Source organism: Maylandia zebra, linkage group LG18 (genome assembly GCF_041146795.1).
Source record: "Maylandia zebra isolate NMK-2024a linkage group LG18, Mzebra_GT3a, whole genome shotgun sequence".
NCBI lineage: Eukaryota > Metazoa > Chordata > Actinopteri > Cichliformes > Cichlidae > Maylandia > Maylandia zebra.
Genome location: NC_135184.1, coordinates 2254121 through 2275100, shown reverse-complemented (window position 1 = coordinate 2275100; position 20980 = coordinate 2254121). Strand labels below are relative to the sequence as shown.

The 20980-nt window shown below is 41.5% G+C and overlaps 1 protein-coding gene across 6 annotated transcripts; it reads left to right on the top strand.

Moving 5' to 3' along the window:
• Nucleotides 1-5841: 5841 nt before the first annotated feature.
• LOC101480004 (receptor-type tyrosine-protein phosphatase S) lies at nt 5842-20819 on the top strand. Of its 6 annotated transcripts, none has more exons than XM_076876728.1 (7): nt 5842-5896; nt 6725-7578; nt 10415-10603; nt 16526-16636; nt 17200-17466; nt 18288-18351; nt 19133-20819. In XM_076876728.1, exons 2-6 carry the CDS (start codon nt 7479-7481, stop codon nt 18329-18331), a joined length of 711 nt encoding a protein of 236 aa, XP_076732843.1. In that variant the 5' UTR covers nt 5842-5896; nt 6725-7478; the 3' UTR covers nt 18332-18351; nt 19133-20819. The 6 variants fall into 6 exon arrangements, with proteins under 6 accessions (XP_076732843.1, XP_076732844.1, XP_076732842.1 ...); XM_076876729.1 differs by having other exon boundaries at nt 5858-5896; nt 7411-7578; XM_076876727.1 differs by lacking the exon at nt 5842-5896 and having other exon boundaries at nt 5915-7240; nt 7411-7578.
• The last annotated feature ends 161 nt before the right edge of the window (nt 20820-20980 follow it).

Here is a 20980-nt window from a genome sequence, read left to right as displayed (position 1 = left end):
CAAGTGGATGAATTGATGTAGTGTTTGTGTCCACTTGGGGGCAGAAGAACTCCACAAGCAGCTAACAAACTGATCTCTGACATATTATGGTCTGTCTGCTGTTTGGTGCTGAGCAGCTAGTGTACAGTGGCTTTATCAGAGCTTGTTGGATGAAGATTTGATCAATTAGTGCAACTTTAAGAGCCTAAACTTGTTCCAGCTGCCTCATTGGACATTGGAGCTGTCCATGCAGAGAGGCAGCAGGTGATCTTACAGTCAGCTGGCTGCAGAGCTGGCAGGTCTGCTGGCTCTCTCTCTGGAGGACAGGAGGCTGCTGGAGCTGGAAGCTCTGAAACAGAAAAGGAGTCAAATGTTTGGAGCTGCAGTGAGAAATGTCAGTCCTCTGCTGCTCTGCTCTCTTTGACAGCATCTCCACATGAAGCTGAATCACTGCTGAACACAGTCACCAAGCCTTCATTACCTTGTTGTGTTCGGGCCTCCACTGTGCCCCCCTCGTGCTTCACCCAGCAGCTGTATTTATATGTGTCAGAATGGCTCCCATCAACCATCCTGATGGCAATGGTGCGTCCCGCCTCTCTGAGCTCCAGCTGCTCTCCCTCAGCAGGGGGCAGCTCCTCCGCTTCTCCGCCGTTCTTCTTCTGTCTTTTCCAGGAGAACTGGACCAGAGGAGGAAACATAAATATCCTGTAATCACTAATAAAAGAGACGATTTTCAGCGATTCAATGATTTTTTTTGGATGAAAGTTTTAAAAAAAAAATTCAATTTGAATTCATTTTTTTCTCTTTTTCCTCAGAGCACTTTAGGGATAAACAAAAAGTATAGATACTGTTTGGTGTTTTGTGGACATACTTCTAGCTGAAAAACAGCTGGAATTAAGGTGTTTTGAATTGAAATAGAAATATGAGCTCAGGGGAAAAATGATCGACACTAGAATATGATTTTGACCTGCACTGTATGACACATTATTGCCCTTTATATAAAACAAGGCTGCCCCTCTGTTGGTCTTCTATGGTCTCTTGTGTTCTGGGGGCCTCTGGATGTCTGGAGTTTTGATCTCCTCCATACCCGCTTCATACCCTGGAGGACGGGGCTGTGGCCCCCCCACACTCCCTAGCAGATCGTTACATGGAGAAACCTTTGGAATACAAGCGCGCTGATCCACACAGGTATGCACACGGGTGTTCACTGCTCGTAGACTTAAATTACACCTTTCTTGGCTGCTACTTTGAAGCACATCGGTCCTGCGTGCTGCACAACAACATTGAATATTTAGTATTTACTGCTGTTTACACTTAGCTAGATTAATGCGATGGTGTTGTGTTTAGTATGTTGCTTTGTTTTTTTTGTTTTTTTGCTTGTTTTCTATTCTTCTCTCAACAGGTGATCCAGGAGATTTTTATTTATTTTTTTCTCCCCCCCTTTCTCACTGTCCCTCTCCCCTTCTGTTTTTCCTTTCCTTCATCTTTCTTTCTCCCTTTCCTATCTCTCACTCATGTCTGTCCCGTCTGTAACATCTGAAAATAAAATATAATAAATAATAAAAACAAAGATCGACCAAATGGACCAATACGGCAATGCCACGATGATCCATTTGGCAAAATAAATCCATTGGGTATCCTTGTTGGTCTTCAGACAACAATTCTGACGGCCAAAGAACCAAATGGGACAGGCAAAAAAAAAAAAAAAAAAAAAAAAAAAAGGACATACTTCTAGCTGAAAAACAGCTGGAATTAAGGTGTTTTGAATTTAAATAGAAATATGAGCTCAGGGGAAAAATGATAGACACTAGAATATGATGTTGACCTGCACTGTATGACACATTATTGCCCTTTATATAAAACATCTTGTGGATATTTCAAGTCATCAACATCATGAGTCGAACATTGTTTGTGATATTTTGTGTGGGACAACAAAGTGATTTTTTTCATGCCCACATGTTTGGCTTTGTGTGGGTTTTTAATAGGTTATGACATTCAGACAGTAGCACGAGATAATGTGTTAATACAAGTGAGTCGGACCCACTGATGCTGATAAACAAAGACTGAAAAGTCTGTTTTTCCAAGATGGAACATTTTAGAAATTTAAATGAATAAAAGTGAGAGCCGCTGAAGGCCCCGAGCACTTGATCTTTTACTGCCTGCGGTAAAAGATATGGAAAAAACACCCCAAAACCTGGGGGAGTGCTTTGCTCTTTGTTATATCTGTTTTTTGAGTTGTTACTGAAGTTTGTAGCGTGTGTTTGTGTCATGTTTTCACCACAGAGATGTAAATATAGTTTAGAGAATAAAATAAGGCCTTCAGTCTGCACTCCCCACTTGCCCCGGGGCGGTCTTTAATCTGGGAGCTTGAGGGCTCCTGTGTACGGCCGGGCGATATGAGGAAAATCTAATATCACAATATTTTTTGGCTATATCACAATACACGATATATATCACGGTATGTTTAAATAAGCTCCAATAACAAGTTTTAGTTTCAACCATATCGTGTCTAACATTGGTACACTCATTCACATCAACCATTTTTTGCTTTGAATACAGAAATATCTGAATGAATTGAACATTTTTATTATAACCACTTTTAACCATCAGTTGCTCACAGACGTTTTTCACCAATGTCAACACCTGACAGTAAACTCTCTCTGTGGTCGACACTAACAAACACAAACTATAGCAACAAAAGTGGACCTCAAGGTAGACGAGACAAACGAAAACAACTGAAATTACAAAGGTGCTCGTTTGTGCTTATAACATGTAAAATTGTAAAAAAAAGAAAAGAAAAAACCTCTTCTGACCTCAAATTACAGAAATAGAAGTCTAGACGGTGACTATAAAACCGACTGACGTGGAACAGTCACAGGTATCACAGCTCGTTTATTTAATGTTTCCTTTGGTGTGCGGGGAGACGTTGAACACGTTAATGTTTACAATTGTCTTCATTAGCAGTAGATGACTCTTCCGCTGGTGGAATAAATCTGTGGTATTGCTACCTGTTACGACCCGGCTCAAAAGCCGCAACATAAGAAAAAGGAGACGAATAACAGAGTGTGGGTGAGAAGAGGTTTCATCCTAAAATGGAAAACCAGGTTGGCTAAAATGGCTGGTGCCACCAAGGCAAAGACTAGTGCACTGCCGGAAAGCTTGCCTCAGGTATGCTTTTATCCACACCTGACTAGGTGTGGCCAATTAGCACCAGCTGAAAACACTGAGACGATTAAAAGCTGCAGAGGGACGTAACACTACCTTTAGCAGCAATAGTTGTCAAATTACCAAAACTTTTTCGACTTCCTCCTTGTGAAATCCAAACGACAGTGAGTCTCAATCCCTAACTTGCCTGCAACTCCCGCTGTCACCATATTTTCCCTATCTGGTAGAATAAAAACACTTATGGTGCCAGTGCGCCAGATAGAAAATGTTTCCGATTGGGAGGGACGGGATTAATGATGCATTCACAGCGTGTGGGAGAAAAAAAAACCTCACATTGAATTACATGCATGCAGTAAGGGTAACAGGGTGTAGGCCCATGTGCTCAGAACAAAAAGGCATGAGTGGAAAATGGATGAGAATCTATCTATCTATCTATCTATCTATCTATCTATCTAGAGAGAAACTACATTTATAGTTCTTCATCAATATTTGGGATCACTTGAAAAATTCAGTGTGAAAACTGATGAAATTAGTATGAACAGGAAAATTAGCAAATAAACTGGACATACTGACATTATCAGAGTTAGAAATAATGAATTTAATGGAAATGATGAATGTGTTCTTCCAACTTTGCATCTCCCATAAATTGAATTAGCTTGTTGGATTTTCAAAGAAATCGAACCATAAATGTCGATAAATTAAGTTATATGTAATGATGAGAAATGACACAGAAAAAATATTGAACCTGCAAAGAAAGAGATTTACAAAAAGCTATGGAAAGTCATGCCACCAGCTGAATACTGCCACCTGGTGGAAATGAATATCAACTGTTTCAGTCCCAACTGATGGCCAGTAAAAATGTGTCCTTACCAAGATGTTACGCATGAAACATCTAATGGGTAAAAGCAATGAGCTCGCTAAAGAATGAACTACTGTCACAACTACCTCTGTGACACAAAATATCAGATGTGAGTGAAGCATCAGACAGACCTACACACTATTAACTTTGCCTTTTCACTTTAATAACACAATGACAAATACAAGCATGAGCTCTGCTTAAAGAATGATTCTCTGAGTTCATCACCTGAGAAACAGCTCACATAGGAAAAGCTTAATGGGCAGAAAAGTTTGTTGACAAAAATCAGGCCCCATCTTATCTTAATGACCTTGTAGTACCATATCACCCTGTTAGAGCACTTCGCTCTCACACTGCAGGCCTACTTCTTGTTCCTCGAGTATTTAAAAGCAGAATGGGAGGCAACTTTTCCAGGTGGTTCCCCCGTGAGTTTGTGTCTGCTGACGGCTGTTGTGATGAAATGAAAACTTTCCCGTGAGGCTATGCGTGCCGCGCACTAATACTCAATTACTCTATGTTATCGTGTTTTACTTACACTTTTAAGTTGTAGTTGCTGACAATAAAAAATATTGATTTGAATAATTAATGATTTTAGTCCAAGATACTGATAAGTATAGATACCTATTTCTCAAATATTTAGATTCAATTTCAAACAAAAATATTAAGTATATGCAAAAAAGGTGTTCTGTGAACCAAATACTGATTTTTCCGTCTGCAATAAATGTAAATAAATACCTTAATTTCACACAAACACACAAGTTGAAATTCTAGACATTTATTTTAATTGATCAAACTCAAATAATTACTAAAAGGATATTCATAGATTTTATCAGGCTCATCTAACTTATATTCATCTCTTGTGTTCTGGGGGCCTCTGGATGTCTGGAGTTTTGATCTCCTCCATACCTGCTTGATACCATAGAGGACAGGGCTGTGGCTCCCCACACTCTCTAGCAGATCATTACATGGAGAAACCTTTGGAATGCAAGCATGCTGATCCACACAGGTATGCACACAGGTGTACACATGGGTATTCACAGATGCGGACTACAGCTTTCTTGGTTGCTGCCTCAAAGCACATTGTGCGCTGTCTATCTTGCGTGCTGCACAATATCGTTTATTATTTAGTAACTATTGATATCTATGACTAGCTAGTTTATTGTGATGGTGCTTTTTTTTTTTATTATTATTATTATGTTGCTCTTTGTTGTTTGCTGTCTCCCCTGTTTTTTTTGTTTTTCTTTCTCTCCATACAGGTGACCCAGGAGTTTTTTTTTTTTTTTTTTTTTCTCTCTCTTCCCCCCTTCTCACCGTCTCTTCTCCCCTTTGGTTTTCTTTCTTCCTCTCCCCCTCTTTCTTTCATTCTTTCCCCCTGTCCTATTAAAAAAAAAAAAAAAAAAAAAAAAAAAAAGATGACAAAGGATGAACTGAAGCTCCGCCATCACGTGATGTCACATGCTGCTGTTTCTGATGTCACTTCAAAAAAAAAAAAAAAAAAAAAAAAAAAAAACTTATATTCATCGTGATACTTACTAAGCCTCTGAATTACTTTTTAGACTGTGAACAACTCCCCCGAACTAATATCAAAGCAGTTATTAGTTCCAGTCCACATGAAGCAGCCTGTGCTGGTTTCTGCTGGCAGGAATCAACATCTCACATTTGTTCTCTATAAGAGGAGCACAGTTAAACATGCTGGCAGCTCTGTGCTGCTGTTAGAGGAAAATGGACTATGTAAGCAAATATCAGCTGTTACACTGGGACAATTAGCCACGCCCACGTCTGCCCGTTACCAGGTCACCTGACTCCTGTTTGCTTACATAAAGTAGGTTGTTGGACTCCCTGAAAAATAAATAAAGAACGAAACACTTTGAGAGAAGGAGACAAAAAGGAGATTCAGTAAGTTCACCGTTATCGTTCCTGAATGTTCTCATCGAGTTTAGTTTTGTATTTATGTACAATGTTGACATTTGTTTGTTTTACATGCAAATATTTATAAAATGATTTAAACTGTTAACAGTTACATGTTTTATGCTTTTCTAAACATATACAGCTTCTCATCTGGGATCAAACACATGACGCGTTTATAACCAGAACTTTTACTAACAGGAAAATTTTAACTTTAACATTTTAATGACCGAACAATCACAGTGTGGATGAACATGTGTTGGCAGTTTCTAGCATAATCACAGCTGACAGTGTTATATGATAGTTTTTGTGTGTTTGGTTTTACAGAAAGAAACGGCTGCTTTGACCAGTATCACATTATTTCAACATCTGTGTCCCAAATTATAATCAGAAAATTTAAAACTTCTCTGAAGTATAAAGACTTTTTGTGTTAAACATTTTGACAAAAATGTTTCTGCCACAAAATTATTGATAGAGAAAATATTGAAATAAATGCAGCAGTGATTTAAAAAGACTTAAATAACCTGATACTTATGTACTTGTGATCATCATGTGAAAGTCAGGTTTGGTGTATTGTGTAATTCTGTGATTACCACATTTCTGGCATCGTGACAGCTCTGCTCTCTCCACCTGCACAGAGAGTGAGACACCTGATGGTATGCTGAGTGTGATCAATGAGAGAACAGAGTCCAAAATTTACACAAACGAAAGAAATATATAGTCAGAATCAATATCACTGATTTCCATTTCACTCTTTGAGGTCACAAAGATGCTCTGAGATCTTCTTCCACAGCCTAACACAACCATTCCTTTCCCCAGGCCATCACTGACCACCACGAAACTGGTCATGTTTGTGCCTCCAGACTCCTTCATGTCTGTCACGTTTCCTCAGTATAGACCTGAGTACCCTCAGAAACATGCCTTAGTAGCTTCAGTAGGTGGAGGTCACTTTGTAGGGCTCTGGCAACGCTCCTCCTCTTCCTCCCTGCAGAAAACCTGTGGAGCTTGAATCTGCTGCAGATACTGTCTCATGCCATCAGCAGAGAAGAGGACAATAACAAAAAGTAAACCAGAGAAAAGTCAGGAGGAGGGATAAGAGCAGAGTGTTACCACTATGGGACTTTGCCTTGCTCTTGTCTTCTCAGTATACATGTTGTTGCCCTAATTTGCACCAATGCAGCTGAAATGGATTCATAGTGGTTTATGTCTCTGAACTGATGCTTGCCTCAGTGTCCTGACACATGCTCAGTCACAGAGGGAAGGAAAGCCCGGAAAGTTGATTCTTTGCACGTTGATGTTGCATTTTCAGTCTCTAAGGCTGAAGAAGTCACATAGGTAAGTTAAATGTTTCTCCCACTGAAAACACAACATACAGAATAGAAGTTAGAACAGAATCAACTCTCTGGCTCCTCCATTAATGTTTTGAGCAGCCTGTGTGCAGAGATGTGGTAAGTTTGATTGCTGATGTCTGTGTTCCTCTCTTCTGTATGTGTTTGCTGTCTCAGGTGTTTGTCTTTGACCTTGACATATTGGGACGTGGCCAGCAGGGGACTGAGCAGAAACAGTTTGTAACATGGTGTGTAATATTCTCCTGGCAGGGTCCCCTCGCCCCCGAGGGGGGCTGCTGGTCCTGTTTTCACTCAGCTGCATGCTGTTCTCGTCTCTGGCAGAGAGTAAGTGTCTTCATTTACACCTTAGCTTTATCATCATCCAATAAAACATTGAGCTTCATGAGTATTTTGACACAAAGTGCATTTTATGCTGTAATTAGTGCAGTGATCAGTGGCTCACCTGCAGCAGATTTTAAGGAGCTCTGTTCATTTAAAGGAATGATATAGATATTTAATGTTCAACTTATTGCACTAATTTGTTGCACTTTGACTGATTACATGAAGAGAACAAACCTTCATGCCGTGGAGTGTGTAGAACAGACTCACACTGCACAGCAGAAAGCGCTCCATTAGACTTTTACTTTTGTGGTACCTCTGGGTGTCGGGGACAGCCAGGCAGCACCGCCCAGTGGGGACGGGGTTGGGGACCTCACCTATACTGCTGTCATAGGGTCACTGTAATATAATTAAGAGCCAATCCCCTCCTGTTTCCCACCTGACTATGGGAACTGCTCCATCCTTTAAAGCATGTATTGTGTTGTCTTTTGTGGTGTCTAAGATGTCAGGTCATACATTTAAAAGGATTTCCTGAACTTCTTTAGACTAAAAAGATGTTGATTTAGGTTTTTTAAAACCTACTTAGAACCCAAACACTGGGCAAAAACATAGAGTGCAGTACAGAAAAATAGTCTGATGCGAGCTGTTCTATTGAATGTACAAGTTCAACAAAAACAGGGAGTTCACCTGAAGCTCGTTCGTTCATAATGTAAATTTGAAACGCCAATTATTCCCCAATTTGTGTCCAAATCATGTTTGACAAACAGTTCCATATTTAGATGTGCTTATACTTTATTTCCATACTTTCTTTGATCAATGTGTCCATATACAGGATGTTGTTTGTTTGGAGACAAACTCTATGGGCTCAAAATGTGGTCATAAATATGTTGTACTTGTAAATCAGGATTTGTATGTGTAAAAATGATTTGTGTGTGGACAAAAAAAACCCCTGCATGTTACAAGTACAAATTGTGACCCTATTTTTCTTCCTTTCATCTGATTGGTCAATGTCAATCACAAATGTAACAATCCAATCAGAGAACAGATGGGTTTGGCTGTCGGAGGGGCGCTTTGTGGGCTAGATTGTCCGATTTCACAGCCTCTCACTTCTGGCCTTCGTGGTCTTCGAGGACCCGGTCTATACACCGGCAGACCCTGAACTGGCACCAAGACATACAAAGGACCGCACTGAGACTCGTTGAGGAGAAGAAGACGGTTCATTAGTGTTATGAGGAGAAAAGGTTCAAAGTAATGTGTATATTAATCACATGATTCATATAATGCACATATACATGCTTGCTATTAGCCATTTACTGTTAGTTTGTCATGTCCAGGTCTGGTCCGTCAGGTTATTGTGTCCCCAGAAACACTTCAGTTTTTGTTCCTTTTCGTTGTGTTTTTTCCTATTTCTGTTTTGTTTTCTTTTTCAGTCTGGCTTTTAACTTGCAGAAAAGCCAAGGTAAGCCTCTGGCTGAAGCTCAGTGTAAGCATTTAAGGTAAAAGCTTTCAAAATGAACTTAGTTAGAGAGCTCTGCAGCAGAGCACTCACTCAAACCTTCTACACTGTCCTGATTTCAGCATTGCTGCAGGACAACAGGAGCATCACAGACAATGAATCACAGACTGTGTTGTCATGTGCACAGTCATGATGTCCTGTAAAACTCTAAAGAGCTGGAGGTGTCTCTGAGATAGTACAGCATTATAACATAGTAGTGGCTGTTAGGTTTTGTATTGTTGATTGTCATTTATGCTTAGAAATATTTAACCATATATGCTTAGAGGGGTATAATCCATTGGCCTTTTCCTAATTTTGGGAGATGCTCAGTCAGTTACCTGATCACACAAAATTGTGTTTCATCGTTATACAAAACATTTTTAATGTAAAAAAGTTTAATGTTAAACTTTGTTTTGGTTTAAACACTGTGTCAAAACAAAGACAAGAATGTGACACTAACACACAGACCGGACGTGTGTCTCATGACTGAGCTGCAGGTGAAGCAGCAGCGCTTCTCTGGGTTTTCTCAGGTGTCCTGTGTGTGGAGAATAGTGACACCCACAGATAATTAGCGTAATGATTATGGTTTCCACTGACCTCAATGAAATGTGTATGTCAGTTTCAATGAAGACCAAATGTTTTATTTTATTTACTTACATTTATGTATACAGGTCACATTGAGACTCAGTGCATCATTTACAAGAGAGACCTATTTCAGACAAACATATTACAATTACAGATTTACAGATGCAGATTTCCATGGTGGTTTTCTCACATTTAATAAGGAGAATAGCAGGAGAATTTCTTTTAGAAGAATCACATGATTTAAAAGATCAAAATATAAGAAATACGGCGACCCCCCCCCCCAACAAACAAACAAACAAACAAACAAAGACCAGAAAAAAAACAGGAGAGTGCCAGAGTTTAAAGAGGGACTAAAAGAGTAGGATATCAGTTCAGGGTCAGTGTTTTAGGGAAAAAAACGTGAATCATAAATTTTGGTTTAAGTTCTGTATTCTGTTGTTCTGTTACGTTGGTTACCATAAGATGGCTTATTGGTTAGTTACTGTACTGTAAGCCTAAGGCAGCTTTGTATGCATCAGAGGCAGACTGAAATGATCCTTCTTCTGTCTAAACTTCAGACTCCTTGTGTTGTTAATAACTCACCATTATCATCAGTTACAAACACAATTCTACTTTCCAACCTCATCACAAAGAGCAGGAGATCTAAAGTATCACTCTTTGGTATCTTCTGCTCTTGCACTAATTTTGTGGCATCTGAAATATATTTGCTGCCTTTGTCTTTACCAGCTCAACATGCCTAACCTGCCTTTTGCAATTTTTCAGAGGACAACATCCCCCATGGCTTTCCCTCCATTGATATGGGCCCCCAGCTTAAAGTTGTTGAAAAAAGCAGAACTGCCACAATGCTGTGCTCTGCCAGTGGAAACCCAGACCCAGAGATCTCGTGGTTCAAGGACATGCTTCCTGTGAATATCAGCAGCAGCGACGGGCGCCTCAAACAGCTTCGCTCAGGTAGACTTTAAAATGATCTGATTTAATATCTCTAACGTTTGAATTTGCGCGGCATACTGAGAATGTTGCAAAGCAGCTTTCAGATCTTTGTTCCCGTACCATTTCTTTTATTCACTTTCACCATTAAAGGCATGAATGTTTTATTTAAGTTCACTTTGATTATTTGCATGAATTCTTTTTGTGAATTTTATTGGTCAAATCAGGACAGCTGCCACTTTAAAAGTAACGCGGATGTTGGAATAACGTCTTTGACAGCGATGACTGCGTCTGTAACCTTACAGATATACAGATAAAGACATTTTCACCTGATGGAAAAGATTCAAGCTGGAAGCTGATCAGGCTTTTGTGCCACCAATGCAGTTCAAGTTTCCACAGTTATAAGCAGCATTTTCAGACATTGTTTGATTCATTCATGAGTTCATCTGATGTCATTATGTCATCCAGAGATTGAGATTCATTCACCGAATTCCACCTTCATAGAAACTTTATACAATCTAGAAAACACACAGCATAAACAGCATACTGTCAGTGTACAGGATGAAATCAGCCAACTCATGAAACATCTGCTGACATCTGGTTGAATTCAGCTGTGTACGTCCACAGCAGCAGGTCAGCTGCACACTAAGAAAATCTACTGGAGCTCTCAATCGAAATGACTGAGTTATGATTCTTTTCCCCACGCTGAGCCACTACAGCTGATTCTAGGTTTCCCCCACCTGCTGATTCCACTTTAACCTCTTCCCGAATCATTTTCCTGTTTATAGTCACAGCCCCCTGTACAATGGAGGCAACAGAAGATAGATATACATTTTTCTTCTTTTTCTCCAGATTCAAGCCGAGTATAATTAGAATTAAAAGAAGTTAGACAAAAATTTGTGTTCCCATAGTCTAATATTATTTTATTATTATGTTAATATAGCACAAGGTTCAGTTAGCTTTGCACAAAAATAGAAACGTCCTCCAACAGAGCCACCATCCAGAGTGTACTAACCTATTGCATATGCATGTGGTACACTAGCTGCACAGTGGCTCAGAGGAAAGCAGTCCAAGGGATCATTAACAGCGCCCAAAGGATCACTGGCTGCCCTCTCCCCACGCTGGAAGATCTACACAACACCCGCTGTCTTACAAAAGCTCAGATCAATATAATAGATACCTCACACCCTACTTTGCCCTCGTGGAAACGGGACAGAGCAATCAGTGCAAGGACAAATAGACTCAAACACAGCTTTTTCCAACCACAATAACACGTCTGAATGCTGTTACTAAAAAATGTCCATCACGCCATTCTTGAAATGATCTATGCACTGACTGAGGCATGTGTGTGGAGGTGTATGTGAATGTTTGCTCATACTATTCTTATTGGGGATTTATTTATTGATTTTTAATCAGTTTTATTGTTTTTATTTATATTTTCATATTTCTATGGATCATGCACTGATTGGGGACCACTTTTAATTTCATTGTACCTGCAACAACGACGATAAAGACATTCTGATTCAAAGAGATAGTTTTTACTTTATTACTTTGAGTACATCTCAGAGCCTGCACCTTTACTAGAGTAAAGAAGTTGAACCAGTACTTTACTGGAGTAGTTTTTAACAGTAGTATTTGTACTTCTACTTAAGTACAGAATGTCTGTATTTTTGGTCTAAGGAGCTTGGAAAGAAAAGCGTCTGGACTTCTTTAAGTTACTTGAAGATGTTTCACCTCTCATCCGAGAAGTTCCTTCAGTTCTAAGGTCAAATGGTGGAGAGTCCCAGATTTAAACCCAGTGGGAGTTTTCCCCCACAGAGGGACAAAGGACCCCCTGATGATCCTCTAATCACATGAGCCAAGGTGTGAAACTGGGTGTGGGTCACAATCAGCCAGGGTTTCTGGGGAGGGAACTCAAAACTGGATTATAGATGGCAGACAGTTGGTGTCGTAAACCCCCGCCTCTGTTCAAAGATGGTCGCTCACAGTGGACATAGATGGCTTCTTTCACTCCTCTTTCAAACCATCTGTCCTCTCTGTCCAAAATGTGAACATTGGCATCCTCGAAAGAGTGTCCTTTGACCTTTAGATGCAGATGGACTGCTGAGTCTTGTCCTGTGGAGGTGGCTCTTCTGTGTTGTGCCATGCGCTTGTGAAGTGGCTGTTTGGTCTCTCCAGTGTAGAGCTCTGGGCATTCCTCGCTGCACTGTACAGCATACACCACATTGTTAAGTCTGTGTTTTGGAGTTTTGTTTTTGGGGTGAACCAGTTTCTGTCTGAGTGTGTTGCTGGGTCTGAAATGCACCGGGATGTCATGCTTGGAGAAAACTCTCCTGAGTTTTTCTGATACACCGGCTACATAGGGGATGACAATGTTGTTGCGTCTGTCCTTCTGATCCTCCCTCGCTGGTGTCTGATCTTCTTTTCTCTGCCTCTTTGCTGACTTTATAAAAGCCCAGTTAGGATAACCACATGTTTTAAGTGCTTCCTTTACATGTGTGTGTTCCTTCTTTTTTCCTTCAGGCTTAGAGGGAACATGTTCCGCCCGGTGGTGTAGGGTCCTAATTACTCCAAGTTTGTGTTCCAGAGGGTGATGGGAGTCAAAGAGGAGGTACTGGTCCGTGTGTGTGGGCTTCCAGTAAACTTCGATGTTGAGGTTCCCGTTCTCTTCAATGTGCACAGCGCAGTCCAGGAAAGGCAAACAGTTTTTATCCACGGTGTTAATGTGCGTATTGAAGGATTCCACTATTTGTCTTTTGATTTTGACCCAGGTGTCGTCTACATATCTGTACCAGTGGCTGGGTACTCTTCCTTTGAAAGAGCCAAGAGCCTTTCTTTCCACTTCTTCCATATAAAGGTTGGCTACAATAGGTGACACGGGGGAGCCCATGGCACAGCCATTTTTTTGTCTGTAGAAGCCTTTGTTGTATTTGAAGTATGTTGTGGTGAGGCAGAGGTCTAACAGTGTGCAGATCTGATCGGGTGTGAATTTGGTCCTGTCTTCCAAGGAGCTGTCTTCTTGTAGTCGTTTTCTGACAGTCTCCACTGCCTCCGTGGTGGAAGAGGGAGACTACATCAAAGGACACCATGGTTTCATCTGGGTCCAGGGTAAGCTTCTGGACCTTGTCGGTGAAGTCGGTGGAGTTCTTGATGTGATGTGGGGTGTTCTCCACGAGAGGAGCAAGGATGGTAGCAAGGTGTTTCGAAATGTTGTAAGTGGCTGAGCTACTGTCATGGTTCGGCATGGCAAACTCTGGGGAGTGTGGGGAAGGAGGACCCAGGCGCGGTGCTCTATGTACAAGCAGTGCGTTTATTTACAGTGATAAAACTGATACACAACAATAATACATCCCTGTGTGCTCCCGACTTCCACTCCGTGTCAGACAACTACAGCTCATTCAGAACTCTGCTGCTCGAGTCCTCACTAAGACCAAAAAAGTGGACCACATCAGTCCAGCTCTGAGGTCCTTACACTGGCTGCCTGTCCGTCAGAGGATAGACTTTAAAGTTCTGATGCTGGTCTATAAAGCTCTGAATGGTTTAGGACCAAAATACATCAATGACCTCCTGACCCAGTATGAACCATCCAGATCCCTCAGGTCATCTGGATCCGGTCTTTTATCAGTTCCCAGAGTCAGAACCAGACACGGAGAAGCTGCATTCAGCTTTTATGCTCCTTATATCTGGAACAAACTCCCAGAAAGCCTCAGATCAGCTGAAACACTCAGTTTATTTAAATCCAGGTTGAAGACTCACCTGTTCTCAGCTGCATTTGAATAAAGCACCAAATCCACACTTTAAGCTTAAATTTCAAAACTTACATTTAACTACTGATTTTATCTACTGTTCTGATTTTATCTGTTTTGATTTTATATACTGTTGTTTGTTAATTAGTTAGTTAGTTTATTTGCTTGTTTTATTCAATTTTAAATCATGCTTTTTATTTGTTCTTGTTTCTAATGTCTCTGTAAAGCACTTTGAATCACCTTGTTGTTGAATTGTGCTATACAAATAAACTTGCCTTGCCTTGCCTTGCCTTCTTCCAGTGTTTGTGCTCATGTGTCTGCTCCCTCGTGCCGGTGCACTCTGCGTCTGCTGCCCTCTTGTCCAGCAATCCTTCCTGGGAAAATAGAGGCAGTAGTTAGTACCCTCAGTTCACTGGGTAAGCTCACACTCACTAACAGACCAGCTGGAGAACTGACGGGAAGTCTCACGAAATGATCCCGCGTCGGTGGGAGCTCCAAGACTCTCTTAAGTAGCTCCCCCGACGAGGCCTGATCAGCAGCAGGTGTGTGGCTTCGGGTGTGGCCAGTCCGCCAGCAGGGCCACACCCACCAGGCCTGAAGGTGCCCGCAGAAACACATACACACACATACGCATAAAAAAAAAGCAGGGATAATGAGGGACAGCAATACAAAATATATATTATAATATTAGTCCATAACTGCTCAGGAATCCTGGGTCGCTCAGACCCCGGACCCTGACAGCTACTGACAATGGGTCTGAGTGGGACACCTTCCTTGTGGATCTTTGGAAGTCCGTAAATGCAGGGTATGGGTATGAGCTCACCCAAAACTCTGGCTGATTGTGACCCACACCCGTTTTCACACCTTGGCTCATGTGATTAGGTAGAGGATCATCAGGGGGTCCTTTTGTCCTTCTTTGGGGGGAAACTCCCACTAGGTTTAAATCTGGGACTCTCCACCATTTGACCTTAGAACTGAAGAAGCTTCTCGGATGAGAGGTGAAACATCTTCAAGTAACTTAAAGAAGTCCAGACGCTTTTCTTTCCAAGCTCCTTAGACTGGATGACCTGGATGACTGAGAACCTTCACAGTCTGTATTTTTGCCAACTCTGAGTCACTGCACACAACATTTTCCACATGTATAAAAGACTTGTTGCTTTGTCGACTCTCTAACACACACACACACACACACACACTGTTACTAAAGTGTGTGTCTGAAAAGGAGAGGGGAAACACAGCTGAGACTAATTACACAGACGAGATGGGGAACAGAGGCCGAACATAAAGCAGGACTGTCAAAATAAAACAGGAAGTACACGACAGACACAGAGGCCCACACTAGACACCGCACAGAGGGAACACTGAGTACAGGGACAGGAGCAACATGAGAGACGACTGACTGGGGAACAAGAACAAAGGTGAGGACAGAACTAAACCCACACTAAACATGGAGGCGCCAGAATGAAACCTAAGAACTAGACTTAACAGATCAAAGAAGGACTAGAGCACTAAACAGAAACCAAAACATTAGTAATGAAAACGCATGAAGTCACAGATTAATAAAAATAATAACTCAGGACCGTGACAAGTTCAGATTGGTGCTGAGTTAGAAGAGAAAACTGACCAGAGGCTCTTTCAGTCATGAAGCCTCCATCTTCACGTTGTCACATTAATGGAAAGTTCACGCTATGCAGTATGAGGTTAGTCTGTAGGTGTGAGCAGACTCACTGTAAACTGAAATAGATGGATCTGCATACAGTCTGTTTCCTCAGCACGAGTGTCTGCAGCCAAAGATATTTCAGAAGCACACATCCTCTCTTCTTGCTGGACTGGGAGGGTGCACAAACTGGATTCAAACATTACAGAAACACTACATACATTAATGTTTAATGAAAATTAAAACAGCGCTTCCAAAACAATCACTGGCTTTCAGAAATTCATGTTGGGGAAAATGAGAGCACAGGAAAGTTTTTTTTTCTTTCTTAAATGCAGCTTCATTGCAATGAACCATCTCTTAACAAAGAAAGGTGAAGAAGACATGTTTTATATTTCCTGATCTGCTGGATGTTTGTATTGCTTTAAGTATTTTATTGCCAAACCTGTAATCCTGTCTGATCATGAACTGGGTTATACTGGGTTACAGTTGGCTACTGATAGCAAGTCACTATCAAACAGCTCAATTCACTAATTCTCTACACAGGAGCGCTGCAAATTGAGAACAGTGAGGAGTCGGATCAGGGGAAATATGAATGTGTCGCCACAAACAGCCTTGGTGTGCGTTACTCTGGTCCCGCCAATCTCTACGTACGAGGTAAAATGTTTCTCTCATTTGTGGAGTTAATCAATAAGGTCATTGTGATATCTCATGAAATCACACAACTCTTTAAACCCTCGCCCCTCATGGTTTGATTTAAGCCAGACTGTGGGAATGTGCAGACAGTGTTTTAACGGCATCTTCTCGTATAACTCTAGCTGCCCCTGACACAGGGAGACAAATCACTCATTATACTTATAAAATGCTTATTAGTGTTTTGGTAAGAAAGAGATGGGCTCGGCTAACATTTCATGATTTCGTTAAAAGCATACAGTCGTGTATCATAGAGGCAGTTTTATGGATGAGTGATCAAATGCTGTTCTCACGCCCACCAATAACACACTCTGCTGTGAGACCTGCTTTAAATGTGCTTGTTATGTTATTCCATTATTCTCTTTGTGCTTGTCTGCACATCTGGACTGAAGCAATCAGCCCTGCATTCTGTCAGCTGTTCTGAGTCAGTCTTTACCCTCGAGATGCTGTATGGGCGTAACTATTCATAACGTCACAAAAAGCATTATAATGACCTCACATATTCCTTTTTCTTTTTATTTCATTAGCACGAAGAGTCCCGCCCAGATTCTCCGTTTTACCCTCCAACCAGGAAGTGATGGCAGGCAGCAGTGTCAGTCTCACATGTGTAGCAGTGGGCTCACCAATGCCATATATCAAGTGGACCATGGGCTTGGTGGACCTGTCCAGAGAGGAGATGCAATTAGGGCGCAGTGTGCTGGAGCTCACCAACATTCAAGAATCAGCTAACTACACATGTGTGGCCATGTCTAGTCTGGGCATGATTGAAGCTACTGTTCAGGTTACTGTGAAAGGTGAGAGCTGATTTCAGATCAGTGGTTCTGTTGATCTGAGGTTTCACAAAAGTGTGAATTCTGATGTTGATTTGCCTACAAATGTAGTCGTTGATGAAACAGCCCAAATTCGTTACAGATACTGAAGTCGTTCTGGTTTTTAGTAAAATGTTTGAAGGGACTGATACAAAAGCTTGTAGGTATTTCTTCCTGTATGTTGTTCTTTTTGGTGTCCAAGTGTCTGTATGAGTGTGACTCCAACCAACTCTATGTTTGTGACGTTGGCACTGTATCGTCTATCTGTAGCAGAGTAGTGTAATCAGTGTAATCTGTCGTGGTCCCTGTGTCTGCCTGGCTGGCCCCACAAGGCCACATGTGTTTATTGTTTTGCTCTCTTTTCCTCGTCATTCTGACTGGGCGGAGCTCACTGTGGGCTTCACGCACCTGTCTCCCATTACGCTGCTGTTGTGTTTGCCATTTAAGGCCAGGACGCAGATCCTCTCATCACTGGATGATTGTGCGAGACACTTTTCCCTGGACCTGTGACCTACCTGCTGCTTGGGACATGAATGATTGGCTGTGTAGAATCGTGGAGTGTGAGTGTGAGAGAACCTTCACTTTTCCTGAACTTTCCTTTTCCTGGACCTGTGGAACCCCGGATTCCCCTCCACATGTATATATATATTGTAAATAAAACCTGTACTGTCTGCGCCTGTGTCCTCCCCAATATCCATGACATAATCAGTGTAATCAGTTTTTGTCTGCAGTTTTTATGTGTGGTCAGCATTGGCCACCGTTCATTCCTAATAATCAAAGTAAATAATTTTCTTCTCCCTGCTCAGACCAACCAAAGCATGTCGAGAGACGTGGGGCAGAGGGAAGCTGAAGTCCCTGCAGCTGTCCACGGTCAGAACATCCAGCATTATGTGTTGAAAATGATCAGAGTGTTAAAATAAATAAAATTTTATATTCAATAACACAGATTTTAATGTCTTGCTGCATTTTGTACAAGTTCATACTAAAATGTTAAAGACAAAACACTTAAGCTATTCGTTTATACTTGTATACAAAAAACATACTGCGCCCAAAATATTCCACAGTTCAGCCATACTGATCTTTAAATCTAAGTATTTAAAGTAACATTCAAAAAGTTATTTAAAATGCAATTTCAAAAACTCTTTGGTTCTGAAAACACGAGTGCAGCTCAAATGTTGTAGAATGGACCCTTTAATAGCTTAACATAAATAGACATGCAGAGTGGAAAACAGTGCAAATAAATGCAAACACGGCTTCATGACATCCATCAGTGTGTAAGCTGATTCTATCACATTTAACCTGAGACTGAATCTTGTGTAATTTCTATACAAAACTTAACACAAGTATGAAAAAAGTATGTTTTTTTGTTTTGAACCACGGGGCTGTTTGGCCATGTGTCGTGCTGGGGTACGTGTCCCCGACAGAATTGGTTTCCTCTGCGTGGCCTCTCCAAGTCACGGACAAACAGTATCCCACAGTCTTGATTTTTAGTTCACAAACACTTCTTATGATGACTAACTACTCCTGAAACTTTGGAGGTTCATGAAGTCTTTATACGGTTGTATGAAGTTACAGGAATATAAAAATTATTATCAGGAAAAAATGCCCTTCATTTTTTAAAATAATCCCGTCTGTCCCCCTTGTCCTCAAGGCCTGTGCCCCCCAGCTGTGTGGAGTCTTTCATAAACTGTTTATGCTGAGTCTGAGTCTGCAGAGGGTCCCGGTGATGTGGAAGACATCATGCCTCGTCCCTGTACCAAAGACGCCACGTCCCAGTGGCCCCCAGGATTACAGGCCCGTGGCACTGACCTCCCACATCATGAAGACCCTGGAAAGGCTCATCCTGGACCAGCTGCGACCCATAGTAAGACCACATCTGGATCCCCTTCAGTTCGCTTATCAGCCTCGTCTCGGAACAGAGGACGCCATCATCTACCTGCTCAATCGTGTCTACACCCATCTGGACCAGCCGGCGAGCACTGTGAGGGTCATGTTTTTTGACTTTTCCAGTGCTTTCAACACCATCAGGCCGACCCTCCTGGGTGATAAGTTAGCAGCGATGCAGGTGGATGCTTCTCTGGTGTCCTGGATTGTTGATTACCTGACAGGAAGACCACAATATGTACGTCTCCCACAGTGTGTGTCTGACAAGGTGATTAGCAACACAGGGGCACCACAGGGGACTGTCCTCTCCCCCTTCCTCTTCACCCTCTACACCACAGACTTCAGCCACTGCACAGAGACCGCCATCTTCAGAAGTTTTCTGATGACTCTGCGGTGGTTGGATGCATCAGCAGGGATGATGAGACAGAGTACCGGGCTGTGGTCGACTCCTTTGTCACGTGGTGTGAGCAGAATCATCTGCAGCTCAACGTGGCAAAGACCAAGGAACTGATCGTGGACTTCAGGAAGACCAGGAAACACTTGACCCCTGTTTCAATCCAGGGGGTCAGTGTTGACATTGTGGAGGACTATAAATACCTTGGAGTACACATTGACAATAAACTGGACTGGGCTAAAAACACCACAGCACTTTACAGGAAGGGCCAGAGTCGTCTCTATTTTTTGAGGCGACTGAGGTCCTTCAACATCTGCCAGAAAATGCTGAGGATTTTCTATGAGTCTGTGGTGGCCAGTGCGATCCTCTATGCTGTTGCATGCTGGGGGAGCAGGCTGAGGGTCGCAGATGCCAACAGACTTAATAAACTGATCCGTAAGGCCAGCAATGTTGTGGGGATGGAGCTGGACTCCCTCAAGGTGGTGTCGGAGAGGCGGATGCTGTCCAAGATAAAGACAATGTTGGATAACACCTCCCACCCACTCCATGACATGTTGGTCAGTCACAGGAGCTCGTTCAGTGAGAGACTGAGATTACCGAAAAGCACCACTGAACGACACAGGAAATCATTCCTGCCTGTGGCCATCTCCCTGTACAACGCATCCACTTAACACACTGTTTGCTGCTACAGCTACACATGTTTCTTTTCCAAATATTTATTTATAAGTGACTTATTTATGTATGTATGTATATATATGTATATATTGTACTATTCTTAGTTAGCGTATTGTCTGTCTTGTCTTAATGTTGGTTTAAAATGGAGCACTGTAACAAAAAATAATTTCCCCCAGGGATCAATAAAGTATTCTGATTCTGATTCTGATTCTGAAAACAATAAATATATAACTTTCTGTTGTAACTCTCAAACTGAATGATAATGTAACGACACTCACTTTTCCTTCTTTTCACAAAACTAAAACGTCACTACTTAAGATAAGATAAGATAAGATAGAACTTTATTAATCCCTCGGGTGGGTTCCTCTGGGAAATTCGACTTCCAAAAAGCACAGCAACGACCGAAGTTACAGTTACAGAATTGTTATATATATATATATATATATATATATATATATATATATATATATATATATATATATATATATATATATACACACACACACACACACACACACACATATATAAATACAGAGACAAATATAA

Excerpts from the sequence above, each read along its gene's own strand:
- LOC101480004 (XM_076876728.1), top strand. The coding sequence starts at position 7,479 with ATGGTGTGTAATATTCTCCTGGCAGGGTCCCCTCGCCCCCGAGGGGGG. Across the intron at positions 10,604-16,525 it reads CCTCAAACAGCTTCGCTCAG|GAGCGCTGCAAATTGAGAAC; the intron begins GTAGACTTTAAA and ends TTCTCTACACAG. Across the intron at positions 16,637-17,199 it reads CGCCAATCTCTACGTACGAG|CACGAAGAGTCCCGCCCAGA; the intron begins GTAAAATGTTTC and ends TTATTTCATTAG.